This window comes from Xiphophorus couchianus, chromosome 14 (assembly GCF_001444195.1).
Source record: "Xiphophorus couchianus chromosome 14, X_couchianus-1.0, whole genome shotgun sequence".
In the NCBI taxonomy this organism is placed as follows: Eukaryota; Metazoa; Chordata; class Actinopteri; order Cyprinodontiformes; family Poeciliidae; genus Xiphophorus; species Xiphophorus couchianus.
Genome location: NC_040241.1, coordinates 10,377,678 through 10,398,725, shown reverse-complemented (window position 1 = coordinate 10,398,725; position 21,048 = coordinate 10,377,678). Strand labels below are relative to the sequence as shown.

General features: G+C 40.3%; 1 protein-coding gene and 1 long non-coding RNA gene across 3 annotated transcripts; one reads left to right on the top strand and one right to left on the bottom strand.

Moving 5' to 3' along the window:
- The first annotated feature begins 817 nt into the window (after positions 1–817).
- On the top strand, positions 818–3,049 carry LOC114157584 (uncharacterized). Its single transcript, XR_003598194.1, has 2 exons — positions 818–2,064; positions 2,171–3,049. It is a non-coding gene; the product is annotated as an uncharacterized LOC114157584 (long non-coding RNA).
- On the bottom strand, positions 2,643–20,773 carry tbc1d19 (TBC1 domain family, member 19). 2 transcript variants are annotated; one of them, XM_028038660.1, is made up of 21 exons: positions 20,547–20,771; positions 20,339–20,411; positions 20,203–20,248; positions 18,328–18,403; positions 18,114–18,188; positions 17,827–17,890; positions 15,413–15,459; positions 15,208–15,318; positions 14,062–14,134; positions 13,617–13,655; positions 11,269–11,381; positions 9,563–9,637; positions 8,716–8,778; positions 7,008–7,092; positions 6,845–6,889; positions 6,726–6,758; positions 6,531–6,640; positions 6,345–6,436; positions 5,216–5,331; positions 5,022–5,092; positions 2,643–4,352 (listed from the first exon to the last, which is right to left on the bottom strand). In XM_028038660.1, the coding sequence occupies exons 1-21, from the start codon at positions 20,640–20,642 to the stop codon at positions 4,278–4,280; spliced, it is 1,578 nt and encodes a 525-aa protein (XP_027894461.1). In that variant the 5' UTR covers positions 20,643–20,771; the 3' UTR covers positions 2,643–4,277. The 2 variants fall into 2 exon arrangements, with proteins under 2 accessions (XP_027894461.1, XP_027894462.1); XM_028038661.1 differs by lacking the exons at positions 13,617–13,655; positions 14,062–14,134; positions 15,208–15,318; positions 15,413–15,459 and having other exon boundaries at positions 20,547–20,773.
- Between the last annotated feature and the right edge of the window lie 275 nt (positions 20,774–21,048).

Genomic DNA, 21,048 nt, shown 5'->3' with positions numbered 1-21,048 from the left:
AAAAGGACAAACAGGATAGGCTCTTGGTTTGGCAAATATTCTCCAAGGACTGAACATGATCCATCAAAAGCAGTTATCAAAAACATCTTTGACTGCATCTTGAATGGCCAAGTGGAGAGTGAAGGCAGGCCTGTGCCATCTGTTCCAACAGATAAGATAATTTAGCTTGGGTCAGGGATGCAATGGAAGCAAAAGGGAGCGCATGATGTTATGCCTAAATTTACAGAAATTTGAGTGAACTGAAATTCTGAAGGCTTCTCTTTTTCAACATGTGTGCAGGTCTGCGTACTGATTACAAGACCCCCTGTTTACATTGTCACTTTTGTTGCATGGCGTGCTTTTCTGAAGCAGGATACTCCTGACGAATGGCGTACTGGTCTGTAATTCTGTAAAATGCTATTTTGAAGTAAAAATATTTACCTTCTTACACATTTATGTATCATTTCGACTTTCTTTTTTTTAAATTTTAGATTAAGCATTAGACAAAGTTAACCAAAGTAAATGCAAAATGCAGTTTTGAAATTATTTCAAAAGAAGTTGGAAAATGTGACTGTTCAGACTTCGATTAGGCCACTCTAGAAGTTCACAAAATAATCTGAATTATTAGTTTTACAGTTAAAACCTGAAGTTGACATACACTGACTAAAAAACAGATGAACATTCTTTCTCACTGTAGTTAAATCAGGCCACATTTTTCCCTGTTTTAGATCAGTGTTAGATAAATGACAAAAAACCTAGCAAGAAGGATTTTTAAACATATTTTTTATACTTTTATTTGAATTTAGAAGTATACATTTGGTCAGGGATAATTCTTTTAAACTGTATAACTTGGGTAAAACAGTTTGGGTTTCCATCCACAAGATTCTGACAATAGTTCTGTCCCATTCCTCCTGACAGAACTGGCTTAACTCAGTCAGGTCTGTAGGCCACCCTGCTCTTTCATGCCTTTTCAGACCTGCCCACAATTTCTCCATAGGGTTGAGATTAGGCCTTTTTGATGGAGACAGAAAAACATTAACTTTGTTGTCTTGAAACCACTTTGTAACCTCTGGAACTCTGGAAGAATCCCTGCCCAAGTTTGAACTTTCTGGCTGATGTCTTCAGTTGCTGTTTCAATAATTCTACATAATATTCTTTCCTCATGGTGTTACCTATTTTATGAAGCCCACTAGTTCCTCCTGCCGCTAAACCAGTCCTATAACATGATGCCGCCACCACCATACTTCACAGTTAGGATGGTGCAAGTATCCCTGTTCTTCCACCAAATGTAACAATGGTCATTGTGGCAATCAAACCACAGGACATGTCTCCAAAACTGATCTATGTGTCTGTGCTTTTGCAAACTGTAATCTGGCTGTTTTACATGTGTTTTGGATTAATGGCTTCCTCTGCACTGAGTGGCCTTTCAGTCAATGTTGGTACAGGACATGTCTCACTAGCTTCGACTAGCATCTTCACAAGGTCTTTGGCTTTTGTTCTGGGGTCAATCTGCATATTTCGAATCAAAATACATGTATCTCTGGGACACAGAATCAATCTCCATCCTGAGAGCTATGACAGACATTCCCATCGTGTCTATGCTTGCATGTAATTGTTTGAACACATAAATGCGGCGCCTTCAAGCATCCCCCGAGGGATAAACCAGAGTTGTTCAGCTTCAAAATTCTCTTCCTGATATCTTAGCTGAGTTTCTTTAACTTTCAAGTCTTGTCAAACAACAAAGCAGTTTGTTCCAGGTGTGGCCCTAAAAATACATCCACAGGTCAGCCTTCAATTTACTCACGTGTGTCAGTTAACCTATCAGAAGTTTCCAAAGCCGTGACATCAGCACCTTGGCTTTCCCTTGTTGCTTAGCCCCTTAACTGTCACCCTCAAAATGCTTACAAGTAAGCCAATGTGTCCATGAGGACATTGGTGTCATCATTCATGACAGTTAAGAGGGTTAAAGAGTCAGCAATCATATTGTATGTAAACTCATGATTTTGAAGATATTAATAATTGAATCTCTCTCATTTTGTGTCTTTTTATTCAGTGTACGTAAACTCCTGGTTTCCACTGTAAGAGGTAAATGAGTTTTTCACAGCACTGTTATTAGAAAATCTAAGATGATCTGAGTACAGAGGGCTGCCCAAACATCTGCTAAGATCACTGTGCTTGATTCAAATTTCAGAAAGAAATCAGCGATGGTCAGCGTCTGCGTGTTGACGGACAGAAGGCACGCTATCCTGCAATGCAACGAATCAGCCACAAGGAGGGACTGCAGTATGAGTAAATCACCACAGCAGGTACATGTTGCAGGACCAACAGACTTGTGGGGCCCAAAGGAGGAGCATGACTGATAAAAGAGTCCGGCGTGGGAGTGCTAGTAAACAGGTGGCAGATGTAGCAGAATCCAGGAGGGTGCGGGAGGGGGAGAGGAAAGACGAAAGAGAAGAACAGCATAATTCGATACCAGCCTGCAGAGAGGACAGCAAGGGATGAGGGAGGCGGCCAAGAACGAGGGAATATGCTACATGTAGGGCGGGGGCTCATTTAGGAATGATTGCTGTGAGCCTCCAGCATACACTTGTGCCTGTCCAAACATTTATCTTGTCACACAACCCGACAGAAATATTCAGAGAAGAAGCACAGAGGACTTCAGGTGTGATTACCTTAATAACCTTTAATTTAAAAATAATAATAATAAATAAACATTTTTTGCAGTACAAGATTTAATGACAATGACTTCCAAAGAATAAAAATGCCACAACTGATCATTCATAATTTAAAGTCGTGTAAAAAGAGAAAACGTTTCACCTGAATGTTGGCACTGAAGGTGCTAAACATCCATAAAGTGTGTCGTAACCCTTCATAAATGCAATAAACTGCATGTAGACAGCAGCTTGTACATTACACAAACAGCATTGTTATTTACAGAGTTCTCCACACAAATTGCCCTATAACCCCTTACCCAGCAAGGGTAGGATTGGGAAAAAAAACAAACAAACAAAAAAAAACTTAAAATAAATTCTTATTTTAATGTTGCACCATAATCTCTCTCACACACACACACAAAAATCTAATTTTAGTTATTTATTTGTTGGGGAAAATTGTATATCTTGAGAAATATTTTATTTTACTTCTGAAAAAATTACAAGTATTGCATTGGCACCCCCAACAATTCCTTTAAAACAAATGATAATAAATAATTCTTTTAATTAAACTTATATAAACTTAACATTTCTTTCGGCCACTCTGGAAAATGGGTAAGATAAGAGAACATGCCATTTATGTAAGGAATTAACTGGAGCCATATGATTTGATCAGATTAGAGTAAAACTGAGCTTCTTAGTAGCAAATGTCCCAAGTGGATAATAAAATAATGACGATTAAAATAACATCTTATGTCCACTGTTGAGCACAATTTAATAGGAGTGATGATCTGGGCCTGTTTCTCTTTCAAAGGCATTGGAAATCTTGCCAAAAACAAAACGTTAAAAAAAAACCTAGTAGACTCAACTAGAAACGCACAAAGGGTCGTCATTGGGTTTTTCAGGCGAAATAATAATCCAGATTAGATCAAAACAAGACCATATAAAATAAAATAAACCTCCTAGCATTACAGAACTAAATGAGGATGAAAGAGGGCCCAACCAAGACAGATTGCATGAAAACAAATGCTCTAAAAGCCTCCTCTCTCTGTATGCTCCTCAGTATAAACAGCAGGCAATAAAAAAAAATGCTGTGAGATTATGCCACTGCAATTAAACAGGAATTCATTTCAAGATTTATTTGTGGATGGCACTGTAGTTCATGGCTTTTTGCAGGTTTCTCTCATCATGCTGAAGCAAACTAAGATGCCAAATCATTCATCAGTAACATAAGGACTTAACAGTTTAATAATAACAAGCAGGAGCTGCTGGGCTGCATAAATGGCAGGAACTAATTAACACTTCATTAGGTAAGCACGCTGTCGTTGCGTCTCCTCGCACGCTGCCATTGTGACACAATTACTGCTTCATGCAATTCACCTCAGCTGATCGGAGAACTGCCGCGAGGATCATCTTTCCCTACGGCCTAATGAGGCTGGCTTGGCCTTAGGATTAACTTACATACTGTATGACAACTAATACCATCATAAAGGGAGAATACTATTTATAGGGCTAAAGGTGCTTTTGGTGTTTTGCTTGAACTAGATGAGGTGTGGCCCCCTGATGTCACTTTTCATTAGTCAGCTTGTGTTCATTGTTGTGCAACGAGAACCGATCCAGAACCCTGAGTCTTCGTGTCGGCGATGTTCAGATGGCGGTGGCGAAAAGAAAGATCTGGATGAGCGGTATGACCTTCAGAGTCGAGAGGTCGGCGAGGACGGCCTGCGGTGCGTTCGTCAAAGAAAAGACAAGTCAGACAACTCTCTAACAATTCGTTTTAATATAGACATAAAAAGTTTAATCAAATATCCACAGAGGACAGGAGAGCAGCAGGATGATCCGAGATTCCCACCCTGTCCTTTTGGGTTCACTGGGGGGGGATTAAATTTAGGGACATGATCATGTTTAGAAAGAGGGTTTAAAATTTCAGCACTGGGCCTGAGGTGCTAAATATAAAATAAGGAGCAGTGTGTTATGATGATATCTTCTCTTAAGTAGGGCAGGTGGGAGAATTTGCGAGCAAATGGTGCCCCCTAGAACTACAGCCCTCCACATAATGCTGCCGCTTAACCCCGTCGTCATAAACGGGTGAGGAGGGCAAAAGGGTGGCGAGTCACATAGCCTGCATTCAGGGTTACACTAGCAATGTAAGGCTACACTCAAGACGCTGGAAAAATGGTTGTAAGCACAAACAAAGAGGTTCTCCTACACATGCATGGGTGTCAGAGGACACGGCAAGTACTTGTCAACGTGCTGGGTGGGGCGGGGGTGAGAGGGTGGAGGCTCCTCTGAAGCTATTTCTAGCTTTCTGTGAGTATGCAACCGGGGAAATAGACTCCTCGTTTGAGACGCACCTGCGAACACACAGGTCTAAAAGAGGGACAGACAAACCTCAGCCGAGGCCAGCGACGTCACCTCCATCAGGTTCTCAGCGCGGAAGGCAAACACCGCAGCCGCAAGAACTGCAGGGTGAAAGGGACGGCATAATGGGCAGAACAGCATAGTAAAAGACGGGAAAGATGGAGAATGACATCAGAAAACGAGAGCGTAGTTGGTATGGAAGTAAGAGTTCAGGTTGTACCGACCTGCAACTACCTCCAGCGAGTCATACCCGAGGATTCGATCCCATAGCAGGAGCAGCTGATCGGTGGAAAGGTATCCGGAAAAGGCCCGGACCATCCACTTAAAGGCAATACGCAGCCTTGGAAGAAAATATGAACTCTTCAGTGACACTTTTATGTTTCTAATTGCATCCGCTACCTCTCACACTAACATTTATAATGCCATGACAGAGTAAAATGTAATTCAAGCCATAAACACTAGATGGCAGCAGCTCATAATCTACTAACAGTAACAACAGTCTCTAGGGATACTCATGTCTCTGTATGCAAGCTCAGATGTATTGGATGGAGAGGAAACATTTTTTTATCAGATTAAATGGGACTAAAAAACAAGTGCATGTCACACCAGATTTTAAAAAATTAAAACCAGGTATTATTTGCCTTCTGGTAACTTTGCATTGGCATTTCTCATAAAATTTAAAATAATAAAGAGTAAGGTTTGTGGTTGTGATGGGTTAAAAATGTGAAAAATAGGGCTTCTGCAAGTTTCACCATCTCAAATTGAAGACTTTTTAAGACCTTTTTAAGGCCATTGTGAAAGAAATTTAAGACCTGGATAAATCACATTCTTTATATAGTTGTGCCTAGATTTTTTTTGGCACAGAAAAGGCAATGTATGGATTAACAACAGAAATGAGTCAGAGGCAAAGACGAATGTCATCCAGCCAACTGGCGAGAATTTGCGCTAACAAATGGTAGACGCAAAAAAGCTAGCTAGCTAGCAAGCAAGGGTTTATTTGCAGCTGATAAGCGGTGGCCTCAACTGCCTCGAGTTACAGAACATATTGATGTTTGTGCACGACTCAAACTTTCGCCTGACAGAAAATTCCCACGAGAAAAATAAACTAAACCGAATATACAAGATTACATAGTCTGGTTCGGCAAAATATGAAACCTGTGGATGTCGTATTTAGAGCCAACTTGAACATTTTCTAATGAATTTAAGATATTTTAAGGCCTTAATTTTAGAAATACAAGACTTTTTAAGAATGCACAGACCCCCTGAAAAAAGGTCATTGTGTATTCATAGTTTTGCACTGTATATGATGTACATATAATCACAGAGGTGGGATGGCAAAGTATTTTAACTCACGGCTGAGCACCGATCTGTCGAAGATGGTAAAAGAGCTGAGGCAGGTGGGTTTGGAGTAGCCTCTCAAACTGCAGGCACAGGGACACTATGCCCTGCAGCAGCACAAAACAACAACATAAAGTCAATTCCTTCACCAGGTAGAGTGGAGCTGTTAAGACTCGACTTTTACCCAGAAAACGCTCGTACCGAAAAAGAAGAAGAGATGGAGTGCAGCCTAAAAAAGTAGCGGATGTACATTTCCCGGAAGACGCTGTAGAGTTTGGACGGCTCGTTGTACAAGAAACACAAGGGCGCCACTGTGGAAACATCCACAAAGTCCAACACACATGGTTGTATACTGGATGTTTCAACTGAAAAAAAAATGCGTTTGATACAACTCACCATACATAGAAAAGCCATGGAAGGGAATAACACCTGAGAAAATAAAAATGCCAGCTGAGTGAATTTTCTCTAATTTGATTCAAAAACCTTCATGTCAGAATCTCTCAACGTGAACTCACCGTTTGGAGGATAAACGACAGCATACTCTTCGTCTCCCACTTTGCCTGCAAGGCAGGCAGACAAAGGCATTGAATACCTACATTTGGAGTATGATCGCTGTTTTAGTGACTAACGTGTCCTTCAACGTGTATATGAAAATGGAAAGGTATCAAGTGATCTCACCGTGTAGGTAGGATTTAGGCGGAGTGGCGCTGTTGTACTTGAAGTGCTCCAGGACGGCGGTGTCCCGTGAGAAACATAACAATACCTGGAAAGAAACGGAGCCGGCTCAAAATTCGAGCTGACCAAGGATTTCAAGTGGAAAAGTGGAAAATCCACCATTAATATTTATCCCTCTTGAGCCAAAAAAAGTATATCTTCATTCTACTTCTTTCTAAAGAATAACATGCAGCATGCATTAACATTATCAAGAGTCTTCTTATGTACTCGGGGCGTGGTGACGGCCTTGAGCGTCCGCGCCTTCTCTTTATAAATTACTCTATTAAATGGTGCACCTGGAAGCTCATCATGTGTTCTGGCTGCCTCCATATTGATTTTAGAGATGATTCATTTGTAGGGTTTTCCTAAGACAGATTAGTGCCACACATAATCTCCCTGCTTTTGAAAAATATTAAGAAAAACATTGTAAAGATACAATTATGCAGTATTCCAACTGGGTTTTGCAGTAACTAAAAAGAGTTAGTTACATATTCCGTACAAAAGCACAGAACCATTGGACGACTTTTAATGTTATATATCAGTTAGACGATTAAAATTATTTGTAAGGGCTGAAAATCAAAAATGACTTTCGTCAAATTCAGAATTTGACGATTCCAGACTGTGAAGGAATCTTGTTATCTTCAGAGAAACCTTACTTCACTTGTATTTATTCACTATTTCCCTCCCTGAAAGTTATTAGTGTGTGTTGTAAATTTAGGAATCTATAAGAGATAAATAAAAACAAATTACTGTGAGCAGGTTTCACACTAAAAATCCAATCGGTTCATATCACCACCTCATTGTCGGTTCTTTGGGTAAAGATCAAAATTTTACATAGAGTAAACTCAACGCTCCAAAACAATTGCTAAATCACATTTATTTTTCATATCACAGCTAATATTTAATGACTGCTTCATGATTCTGTTTGTCTTTCAGATCATAGGCATGCTTGTCCAACTGTGGGAGGTGTCTCATCAAATAATGTAACAGCTATGTCACAAAGATAAAAACAATAACCATTCGAATACACCAAAAAAAAAAAAAAAAAAAAACGCCCATTAAGAAAACATGGCTTCTCTGAACAGTTCTGGGAAATCAGCCTCTGGATTTTCTTAGAAACCTTCCACGCTTTCTCTTGTCATCTCTTAACTAACATTTTGACATGTAGTGGATTCTTTCACTGCCTAGTGAGTCTGCCATCAGTCAACACTGACAAGGATGCAGGAACCTGGTCTTTGATAAACCTTGCCCGTTCATTGGTTTGTCACCAAAGAGCGCGGCAAACAAGCAGCTGCTGAGTTAACCTGTTTGGCAAGTGCAGAAACATGTTTATTAGATGAGCGTCAAAGACAAACAGAGCAGCGACTAACAGAGAAGATATTGAGGCCTGGCTGGAGAGTATAACAGCAGATAAAAATGACTTTTGTCACACAGAAGGAGTAAACACCAAGGGTGGCCAAAAAGGAAGATGCTGACAGTGTTATTTAGTGAAACAACAGAAGACGAAAATGAAATTCTAATGTATAAACAATTTTGATGAACAAGAAACACTGAAATCTGTAATAATCTGTAATATTGACAATTACATCAAAGCTCTATTATTTGTTTAACGAAAAAATACTGGAAGGGTAAATAATGAGAAACTGACTGTTTGATAAAGAAGAGAGCTGACCTGATAGAGGAAATCTTCAAACACAAAGTAGTAGTCGTCGTTACTGGCGGTGAGTTTGACATCCTGTGGAAGCAGAGGGTTTTCACAGATCTTGTGACACAGAACAACTTTTTGCATCCTTATGGTCACATATATCCAGTGCCTTTCAGGTGAAAACAAAAAAAACAACACACAGGTAGTAACCTGGTTGCACAAGTGTGCACCCCTTTAAACTATAGAAGTTCTTGCTCACAAAAGATGACAAGTCTTGTCCAAAACCCTCTAAAGGTGATCCCTCAGCTTTCAAATTTTTTTTTTACAACTTTGTAAAAACACCCCAGCTCCATTTGAGGAAAATTAGCCACTATGAGGTTTCACTACATTCTTTCATTGTGGTTCATGATACAAACATCTGTCGGGTACAATGACATGAAAGCACAAGTTTAGTTTCCTCAGAGTTCAGACCACAACACATTCTCCCACAAGTCTTCTCTGTAAGAAGATACATGTGTATTGTATGAGATAGATTTGATCCTATGTAGCCGTCATGCAAACTACTGTTTTAGTTAAGGGACATACACACTTTGTAATTATTTATGATGCTGTAATGTTTTTACAATCACAAAAATCTGTATCATTTCAACAGATGTGTGTACATTGTTCAGTTCCACTGTAAGAAAAGCAGCTCAGACCTAAACCCTGTGAATTTACACACACACACGCGCACACATACACACACACAGCAGTTACTTAACATCCAAGGCCGAGGCATTCAGAGGAATGTGTTTATGAGAAAAAAAAAAAGCATCTGCTAAAGGCATGTCTATGTTTCATTGACTCAGAGGAAAATGAGTGTTGACCAGCTCACCTTGTAGATGAGGTTATCTACCAGCAGGTTGTGTTGGATCACTCCAGCCCTGAGCTGTTCATAGTGCATCATGTCCTGAAAGGGCAAAGACTCAGCAAGTTTTAGTTCTCCTACCATCTAGAATGGTCATTATGTTAAACTGAAATGAATAGAATCAACTTTTAAGTGAATGGTGAGCACAAAAAAAAAAAAACTAATATGTATACCGCTTTGCATAATTTTTTTTTGAAAACTCTCTCTTCCTTTACACGCACTACTAAATTACGTCTTCCCAGTAACTGTGATGACAGTCCGGTTAAATCGAGCACGAATAGAGAGGGTATCGAGTTTCCGAGAACATGCTTAATCTCTAACGCGTCTCCGGTTTTAGACAGCTTTTCATAGATGAGCCAAACGGAGCAATAAAAATGTTCCCAGTGACACTTTCTGAGCATCTTGACGATGCTCAGCGCTCCGGCTGCGAGAGCAGCAGCAGAGAGCTGAGGGAGGAAACTGGAACAACTGGAAATGGTACCGTGGACCACATTAATGGCAAAGTTTAAAAGGATTTTTGCTAAAATACCAGAGTCCCATCAGTTGCTAATCCAGAAAAAAAAGAAATTACAATGTTGAGATTCCTTTTTTTTTTTTACTTATTTAGTAATGATATTGTTGATCTGTTATGAGGATCATGTTAGCACAATCCTTTCAGATCCTTAGTCTTTTCTTGTGCTCTTTTCTCTTCAGCTCTCAGCATACTGGTTTTCTGCCAGCTTGATTTACTGTAGAGTCTTGTGAACTGTTTTTGTTTTGATTTAGTCAGTCTGGTTTTGGATCGTTATCCGTCCTAAAGACCCAATGACGATTGACTTTCCGCTTCCTGACATAATCCAATTGATTTTTCACCTGAATTTTTGAGGTATTCACTATAGTTCGTGCCGCCATGTAATCTAATAACGCCAGCCGACCATTCAGAAGAGAAATGAGCCCACATCATCATAGATCCTCCACCATGCTAAACAGTGGTCAGAAAATGCTTTTGGACCAGGGTTAAGTGATAATTTTTTTAAATGAAAATGTAATTCAGTTTCAGTAGCAAATCAGTCAACTGGCGTATTTATTAATATCCCAGGTTTAGGTTAAACATGATGTTTTAATTTTAGCAAAACGTTTTTTTTGACTGGAAGTAATATTCACACTTTTTGCAAATCTGTGCCCAAAAAGACCTTTTTTTTTATACACACACTGAGCAACGTTTGCGACCCTCTTTGATGTGCTTGGTGCTCCAGAGCCCTGACCCGATCGGGCCTCCGATCTCATACGGTATTCTCCAAACCGGGCTCCAGCAGATTATCCTGGACTCTGGTGTTTTGCCACACAGGCAGACAAGCAGAGCTGTTTAGGCTAAACTGAGCGAAAGCATTTGATTATCCTAACATTTGTACACATGGGACAAGTCGAGGCCAGTTAAAATAAACACCACGGCAGCAAACACACAGATTATCTTGAATTTATCGGTCAGCTGGTGTTATATGTCATATGTTGGTTTTTAACTTGAAGTTAATGTATCCAACAGGAGATTCAGACAAAAATTTAATGAAAAAAAAAGAAGAAGAGGGAAACAGAAGCAGCTGAGAAGAATTCGAGTTGTCGGGAAACAGCTCGGGAAATGGGGCAGTTGTGCAAGTGACCCGTGAACTTGAGTGTCTGTGCATCTGCTGCCGTACCTGCAGCTGGTTGGTGGAGTTCAGGATGAGGGCCCACAGGTCTGCCCGGAGCCCGGTGGGACAGCCCCGCCTGCTGTACTGCTGGGCCGCTGCACTGTCCTGCCCCACTACAACTACACAGAACGCAATCGAAAATAAGCAGGAATGCAAAAAAAGACGGGAACCGACTCTTTGCGTCATTAAATTATTGCTTAAATGAGGCATTAATCCATTTTGAATAAAACAAATCAGTTTAAAGCAGCAAATCGAAATGGCATTCATACATCCAAAGCTTCTCACATTTTTACAAACACAATATTACACATTTTTTATAGAGCCACATTTGACTGCAATCAAGCTGTAAATCCTTTGGTGTGCTCCAGTAGGCGCTAAGATTTATTCTTTGCAAAATAGCTCAAACTCAGATTGGATGAGGAACATCTGTGAAAGCCAGTTTTTAGGTCTTGCTCCAGATTCTCAGCCTGTACTTTGAATGGACCAGTCTAGTACATAAAACCTTACTTGAGTGAAAATTGTAGCCCTGGCTGGAAGGTGGATCCACTTTCCACCTTCTGGCAGTTTATTTCTCTTATAACTTGTACATTTTCATCAATATTAAGACATTTTTGACTATATCTTGCTGAACAGTTACTCGTAAGTTAGCTTTGTCTTATTTCAAGGATATTTTTCACTAGAAACTACACCAAAAGTACTTAGTAAGATTTTGTGGGGTTTTTTTGTCCACTTTCCAGTTATGTGCAACTTTGTATTGTTCCAACTCAAAAAGAATCTAAATAAGTAATATTTAAGTTTGCAGTTGTAATGCGAGTAAAATGTGAAATATTTAAGCAGCGTGAATCCTTCGGCGTGCTGCTGCTGTTTTGCTAACATCCTGTGCTTGAACTCCACTCCACTCGAACAGTTCAGCTTGTTATCACTGCCACATGAACACAACACAGTCTCACTTTAAAGTCAACAGAAAACGGTTCCTGTTTGACTTGCTCATGGTCCTCCAGCACCACAGATGGGAAAACGAACATCTGCGCATCTTAAATCAGGCTTGCGGGCTTACTATTTCACAGCCTACAAAAGCATAAACACCAGAAATCAAGATCTTCATATAATTGTAATGGTTGCACAACTTTCTAGAGCCCCTCAGGCACATTTTAATAACTCCTCAGCTTGCCCACTCTTATCCTAAATCTATGTTGTGACAGTAGCCCAAAACACACATCCCTCAGCTTAAGGTGCAGGCCAGTTGTAGCATAAACTAACACACTCCTCGGTCCCCTAAATTTCCTGTTCGAAGTCACTTAACACTTGGCCTGGAATAGAGGCAGCAGCCCAAAAGTCAAAACAAAGCCAACTGAGGCTGAAGCAGCAAGCGGAGGGTGTGCAGCACTGTATATAAACAGCACAGCCTGTGTTTTTAAGGCTATTGAGGCTTGATTGGTGTCCATATTAAGCTTTGTGTTTATACTGGCTTCATGGCATGGCTTTGAGTGTTGCTTTTACTGATTATGGAACCTGAGAAAAAGATTTGTCAGTGAGAGAAGTAGGGCACTTGTTCCTGCCATACCACTGTATATTTTCAGTTTCTATATGTACTGTATATATGACATGTAATGGATATTATTGGAGTTTGCCTTGAGATGTTTAGGAAGCCCTATGAAACAGACTCAATTGGAAGGAGAATTTGGTCCTTCCAACAAAACGTCTTGTAACCTTTTAGATGGTCCTTTCAAAGGTTTTTTGAGACTTTTCTCCGTCAATCGTCTATAGTCCAGTTTTTGACCATTTTCACAGAAAGGCTTTATTTTTCTATGTTATACCACCGAGCCCTGATACTTTAATCATTCAGGCATAAAATCTAAAACGAAAACTCAAGGAATGAGCCAGAGTTTACAAACGTCTACAATGAATTAATGGCACACGCTGCTGTGGGAAGGCACATGGATGGAAAGATGTAATGGACACAGAAAAAGAAAGGGAGGAAAGGACACGGGGGGATTGAGGAAGAAAAGGTACAAAGAAGAAAGCAAGTAAACAAATAAGGAAGAATTGATGAAAGGAACGGCACACAAAACATTTAAGCAATGGTATAACGGACAAAGACTGGAAATACAAAGATTTTTCTATACTCTTACTTTCTTTCTCAAAGAAGACAAACTAGTCTAGGAAAATTCTAGGTTTCCTAGTCTGGAAATCCCAATATTTTCCAGACTAGGAACTATGAATTCAGCTGATACCAAAGACCAACAATTCTGAATTTCTAAAGGAGTGTTTAAAACTGTGAATATTTAACACACATCAATAAATTAGGGCTGCATAACAAAACAAATCAAAAAAGCACACACATGTACGCTAACCTTTTTGGCCGATCTGAACATAGTCGTTTTCAAACAGATCTAGAGGAAAGAGAGAGCAAAACAGATTAGATCAGCACTGTTATCGGTCTGACTTACAAACACACAGCGGAGGCCATTCTATTTAAGGCATGAACGATAAACTGGAACAATGTCAATATCTGAACTTCGTGAAGATACTGTCTGAGAAATCCCAGACAGCCAACAGAGAAGCACACACTGATATAAAGCCAGTGGGGTTTACTGATGGGTGTGCCAAGCTGTTCAATGGACAAACACGCGTATTTAATCACAACAAGGAGGATCTCTGTGCCTGCTTCTTATAAGCAGGCACAGAGGGAAAGCTTCCCCGCTGTCACGCAACTGATCGAATTGATGTTGAGTGAAAAATGTTTGTTCATTGTGGATTCATCAGACAGACGTGAATCTTTTTGCTTCCTGTAAATACCTGGATGGACATGTGCGAGGTCGTCAATCCCCAACTGGCCGGAGCTCAGGTTCAGCTCTGCGTACGCCTGTCTCTGTGAGCAGAAAAAAAAAAGAAGCAGTTTCCAACATTATTTGGTCAGCTGCTTTAATTGTGCCAAAATGCATTTGTAGTTCACTCAGTGCCTTTTATCCCCAAATTTCATCATTTGCTCTTATGCTACCTGGCTCAAAGCAAATGCTACCAAGTATTCAAAATTAATTCAGAGAATAGCAAAACTGTACTCCTGCTGCTTCTATGTTCCTAATAATCCGAGGCAGGGAGAATGTTATTCCGACTTCTTGAGTGGCCGCCAACCTGCTTCATGAATTTCCTAGCTTGCAAACAAGGCAAAGGTTCTAATTTCCTCTATTTGTAATAAGTAAAGTGGTTCAACTTCACTTCTTTTTAAACGGAATATCAACTCTGCATGGAAAAGAGACCAAGTGGTGTTTAGGAACTAAATCTACAACCTTCCAATTGCAAGACGACCACATGAGTGAAGAAGTAAGTTGTGCTCATGTCTTCTTTGTTTCCTTCAGTGGTTCTTGATTCAGTGCCACCACAGGCAAGGGGGTGAAAAGGTTTTTCAAAGGGATTGGATCATTTGATACAGTGCAGTGTGAAACAAGCTGCACCAGATGAAAATTTAACAAATGTTGCAATTTTGGTCCGAAATCAAACTACCAGACTACAAGATTATCAGGTGTGAAAACACCGTTAGAGATGTTATCCACAGGCCACTCGGTTGTTCGGGAGGCATGAAGGGAAATTGGCCTTTTCTGCCATACCATTACAAATACAAACATGAAGTGGTGCTTCTACTGGAACTTTAAGCTGTGTGCTTTGACCAGACAACAGTAACGCTCAGCATGAAACACTTCGGGTGGTCCTGGGGTCAAGCAAAGGACGACGACATGACTGGAAATCTAAAACTTAAGGCCAAATCAACACAGTAATAGCACAACTGAAATCGACCATCAGGGTCGTCACAGTCACCAGAGCAAGGCTACAAGATGATCAAAAACTCTTGTGGAACACGGATACTTTTTATGCTTATTTGTTCATTCAAATGTATTACTGTGTAAAACAAAAATCATTAAAATCATAAAAGAATGTGATATATACCAGCTGTGGAATATCTCGGACGTTGAGGGGAACCTGAATGAGACCCCAGTGGCTCCGGGCGCTCACGTCCTCGCAGCTGTCATGGTTGGGGTTCCGCAAACTGATCAACACCTGAGTTGACGGCAATAAAAAAAAAGGGAAAAGGTACATCTCCAAATTTTCAACATGACAAAAATAAATCAGCAGCAGCAAGAACTGCGATTACCTCGAGAAAGTCTTTCGGTGCATAAACGGGCCTGAAGCGACTTAAATCTGCAACCAACACAGAAACAACTGTTTTACATTCTGAGGTCAGCGGAAGAGTGCTTCCATTGTGACGACACGATTGTAAATTCATTGCCGGAACAGGGAAGGACGGGGCTAAACTTTTGGGATGGAAGCAGGGTGTTGCGGCCGTTATTGCAGCTCCGTGCAAGAGGTCTGGACAGCTTCTATACTCGCAGTCCACAATGTTTACAGCCAGAGAAGGGGGACATCCTAAATGTTATTATACGTCCCTGAGCTGTGATAGCACTGTTAGGATTAAAAGATTGGCCTGCTCTCTGGAAAGGGGCTGGCTTCGAGCAAAAAGGGGAAAGGAAAGAGCTAATAAATCCGAAATTTAACAACAAAGTACACTGCCTTCCGAAAGTGTTCAAAACCTTTGAACTTTTTTCACATTACAATAAACCCTCGTTTTTCGCGTGGGTTGCGTCCTGAAAAGAACCCGTTATAGGCGAAATCCGTGAAGTAGTTACCTTTATTTTTTACAATTATTATACAGCATAATTAAATACTCTACATTGAAACCAAAGAACAAAACCTGTTTTCAGGCCTAAGCAATTTTTGTTTTGCAAATAGAACGCTTTCTTACAAATAACTACAGTAAAATAATCATTTTAATCATCAATATGAAGTACAGTAGGACAAATTGTGACTGACGTATTTCACTGTTCCTCTGACTGTGACGCTGCGGCCTGACTCCCGCTCTCTAGTGTCTTTTTCTTCTGAAGCCTGTAATGCAGGTGTGTTTTTTCGAAAGAAGAACATAGTTATCGGTAGTTGTCGCTCTTTTTTTCTTCAGGGCAAAAACATTTACCAAAATTTACCAAGCTGTATTACATATATTTAAATACCGTAACGTTATTGGCACACAGGTAGAGAAGAAGCGCGGAGACTGTTTAGCCAATCAGGACGCAGAACATAATGCACTGTGAAAAAAAAACTGCACAAAAAAATCCGCGAAGCAGCGAGTTCGTGAAAGGTGAACCGCATTATAGCGAGGGTTCACTGTACAACAAAACCTCAGCAGGTTTTGCAATCGATTTCGGTCATGCATTTAAAAGTCTCCTAATCGGCGAATAGCGTTTACCTATGAGTAATTTTAGTGTAATTCTAGCTGTTCTTGGCTATGTGAAGGTTTTTGGAGAACATTTGTGAACAAACGGCATTGTGAAGACCAAGGAAATAAGCCCAGAAAGACTAGAGACTGAGTGAGATAGATGGACAGCTACAATGAAATAGTCCAGATCAAAGCATATCAATGTGCTAGAATGGCCCAGTCAAAGCCCAGAGACAAATACAACTGAGAATAAGGAGCAAGACTTTAAAAAAACGGGCAAAATTTGCTGTCTCTAGCTTTTCACATCCGGTAGATACATATAAAAAAATAGACATACATCCAGGGAGTCTGCAGGTTTCACCAACTCAAATTTTATATTTTTTATGGCCATTATGAATAAAATTTAAGGCATGACAGAAATGTACAAAAGAAAACTGCAGATTTTATGCAGTAGTAGTGAAAAAATCTTTTGCACAAAATGCACATAACATGGGTTGGCAACAGAAATGAGCTAGAGGCGAAGACGAACATCGTCCAGCCAAATAGTGATAAATTTACAGTTTACCCATGATAGATGCAAACAAAGTGAGCTAGTTAGCTAACCAAAGGTTTGTTATCAGCTAGTTAGCGGTAGCCGCAACCACCCTTAGTCACAGAATGAAATGAAGACGTCTGTGTGCGACTCAAATGTTTGCTTGACAGAAAATAAACTATTTAAAATATACGGCATTAAATTCTGCCTCAACAAAATTTAAGATCGGCAATTGACTTATTTAATACTCACATTTGCATTTTTTAATTAATTTAAGACATCTTAAGGTTTTAATTTTAGATACATGAATTTAAGACTTTTAACAGATGCAGATACTCTGGACGTCTTTTTACTTAATCACTGTTCACCACTTTGTGGTTACCTGTCACCTAAAATCCCACTAAAAACTTTTGAGGTTTGTAGTTGGAACCTTATAGAAAACATTTAACTAATCTGTTTTACTTTTGCAAGACACTGAACTCTTCCTAAGGCATTTCTGTAGTCTGAATATTTTAAGTCTGAGTAAAGCAATAAGAGTCACATTCGATGGACGCATTCTTCATTAATAAACCAGTTGCTAGAAAAACCTTGGCTGGATAATTATAGCTCGCAAAGCAAACACAGAAGTGGTAGATCTGGTTCAGAGTAACATGGCAAGTCGTTAAGCTGATGCTAAATGCGCCAGCCCATGCATACAGGTCAACACCAATCTGTCATAGCAGGCAGATGACTGCAGGGGCCAAAACCCTGGGTAATGTCTGCAGACCTGGTTCATCCGTGCCCATCTCGTTCCACTTGTTGGTGAGCTCCTTCTGCTCGGCTCCGGGCCTCTGTGGGAGCAGGAGGGAACAGAGGGGTCTTTACAAAACAAACAACACGCGGCCCACAGAACACAGATCTTGGCTATGTTTAAATACAGTTGTGTGCACGCACAGGAACACAGAGATAAAAAAAAACGACAGCCTGGTTACCATCTGGTGAAAACAAATACAGCGTTACGACAGCCTCTGCAGTTTAGTGGTATTACCTGTGACGGGCCGCGTTTTCCCCTACCTTACGGGCCAGAGGCACTCCAAGCTCCGTGCTCATGCTGTTCAGACTTTTCAGTATGCGCTTCTCCCAGCTGGCCTGTGCACACACATGCAGCCCACGTGTGACACGAAAAAAGGGATTTACATCTCTGAGAATTGGCAGACGAAAAAGACAAAGAGAACGAGAGGAAAACGGAATTCAAAGGAGTGACGAAGACGAGAGGAGACGCACTGACCTGAGCTTTACGCATATAGGCCAGCGGCTCTTTGAGATGCTCCAGCGGAGCGGTGGGATGGCTTGGAGGCAGCTGGCTGCAGTGGGGAAGCGCAACAGTGTGCTAAAACGTTGACTGCAAGAAAGACTGACAGCTTTGATAATTTGATGCAAATGGAACGCTATTCAGAAATAGAACAAATTCATCAGATTTTTTTTTTTTTTTAAGTAAAAAATTTCCCCCCTGATCAGAGCTTAGATGACGCAGAACAAATCTCCACCAGAAGTGTTTCACTAAGCCCGCTCAGGGCATGCTGAATGACTCAAGGACTCAGCGCATTAAACACCATACATCCTATTGTAAACGCCTACGAGGAGCTCACAGGGCTGACTGCAGGCCGCCACATGGAGCAGTCGGTCAGTAAGTGCCTCACGCTGATGTCTGAGCCTCCAGAGAGCAAAAAGACTCACTTATCCGTTAACATGAGGGGAGGTGCTCACATATGTCAGAGAAATTTATTAGTTTCAGCCAGTTAACCTGAAGTTGCATACCAAATAAAAAAGGTAAAATATGAACAGTTCAAAGGCAATGCAAATAAAAATATATAGATGAGAAACTGTCTCCTAAACACTACGTGAGGAATAGTAGTACAACCTGCTCAAAGGTGTAAATAGGTGTTGCTATCACACTATAACATTAACCTAACAGTGAAGAGTATGAATAAAATAATAATATAGTAATATTTTTATATATCTGAAAAGAGTGGCAGAAAATGATTAAAAAGCTTTATCTGAACAACACAGGTGTAAAAGAGTGAAATCTGGTTAATTTACTGCAACTTTTAAAACACAGATTCATACTTGAATAAAAAAAAAACTGTTAAAACTGTATTTTGATTACGTTACGTTAGATTTATGTTATTACAGATGATTTCTTGGAAAACGTTCTTAGATTCTTAGTATATCTATGAGCTGAAAATCAAAAGCACTTCATGCTTGTGGCTGCAGCCTACTTTTACTGAAGCTTCTACATGTAAATGAGCTGTCCAATTATGTGTTGACTGGCTACAGGATGTAGGAAATGTACCGTACTTAATTTATGTAGCACACTTCTAGTCATACTGACCACTCAAATCGCTTTGCACTACAGCTACTTTTACCTACCGACACTCACAAACACGCAGTACAATCAGGGTTAAGTCTGTTGCCCAGGGGCTCATCGACATGTGACACAAAGAAGCTGGAATCGAACCTACAACCTCAAGTATACCAAACCGGCTGCGAGTCAGTAATAAAAGAAAAATGTTTAGTCTTGTGAAGGAGTTTTGTGGGGAGCAATAATGGCTGCGCTGGTAACAATGGATTTTAACTCTATAGATCTCACTCCTGGATCAGGGCGTTTTTTTGTTTTTTGGGGGGTTTTTTCCCAGACACAAATCACTGGAGATATTCCAGATATTTACTTAAATATTGAAAAAAAAACAGGATGGATGGATCTTACAGGCAACAGAGATTAAAGTTTGCAAATAAAGATGTACACATCCTATTTTTCTTTTTCCCAATTATTCACATCTGAAAGACATTTCATCTGACTACATCAGAACAGAAACTGTGCAACAAAAAGAAAAGCCATACAACAGAATAGGGGAGCAGCATTAGTAGACGGGAATGACCCAAACTGTGAGTCGGATATGTTGATGGAGAATGAGCCAAAAACATTCTCAACAAGTGTTTGTTGTTAGAGAAGCTCAAAATATTGAAAATATTTCCATGTCGTGGATGATGGAGAAAAAGATCTTCCTGACCGTCACTAGGAACCTGAATGCAACCTAAGTCCTAACTGGATCCTGGCAGCTGTTTGGGAAAAGTGTTTCATGTATGCATGTATTTGACTTACATGTGAAGTTCTCTGTAGATAGCATTCTGCAGCTTTTTCTCCCAGCCTAAACAGAGAAACATGTCCGGATATTCATCATTCTGTGGCTCTTATATTAAAGGCGTGGCAGCAGGTAGCAAAATAAACCTCAACCCACCTGACGTTTTCAAAAAACTGCGCACGTCTTCCTTTAGCGACTCCAATTTTATCTCAGGACGATGTAAACAGTCCTAAAAAGAGTTCAATAGTGTACAATGAAGCTGAACAAGAAAGTTTTAAAAAAAACAAAACTGCTTATTACTGAAACACTGCACCAAACAGCAGCAGCTAGCTCCGCATCGTTAGCCGCATGCTAACCGACTCACTTTAGCCTGCCTCTCTATCTGAGAGTGTAAATGGCTTCCTTTGAGACGCTGGACGATCTGGGCGATGCTCAGGGATAACACGGTGCCTTCGTCCATCCTCCGGTTTCACCGGGACAACCTCACACGGCCCGCTTTCAAGAGATGCTGCGGCTGAACTCTCTGCATCCCTCGAACAGCAGCCGCAGCAGCGCCAGGGGGTTCCTTAGCAACCGAGGTCGGTGCGCGAGAAACAAACACCTGACACTTTGGTTCCGACTAAATAAAAACGCAGCAACTTTTTTTCTCCCTATATCGACTGTAACCTTCAGAGGTTGTCTGAATAGATAGAAACAGTTCAAGCTAACTTTAATTAAAAAAAATATTTAGGCCATGTCAAATGCACACCTTACCTTTAGGGGATTCTTTATGTATGGGAAGCTGCGATTAATCTTTAAGAAACTTTTAGGAAACCTTCAGTGAACATTCCCTAAATGTTTGAAAGATTTGTGAAGTTTACATTGAA

Excerpts from the sequence above, each read along its gene's own strand:
- tbc1d19 (XM_028038660.1), bottom strand. The coding sequence starts at position 20,642 with ATGGACGAAGGCACCGTGTTATCCCTGAGCATCGCCCAGATCGTCCAG. Across the intron at positions 18,404-20,202 it reads ATCTACAGAGAACTTCACAT|CCAGCTGCCTCCAAGCCATC; the intron begins GTAAGTCAAATA and ends TCCCCACTGCAG. Across the intron at positions 6,890-7,007 it reads GCCTAAATCCTACCTACACG|GCAAAGTGGGAGACGAAGAG; the intron begins GTGAGATCACTT and ends CCTGCCTTGCAG.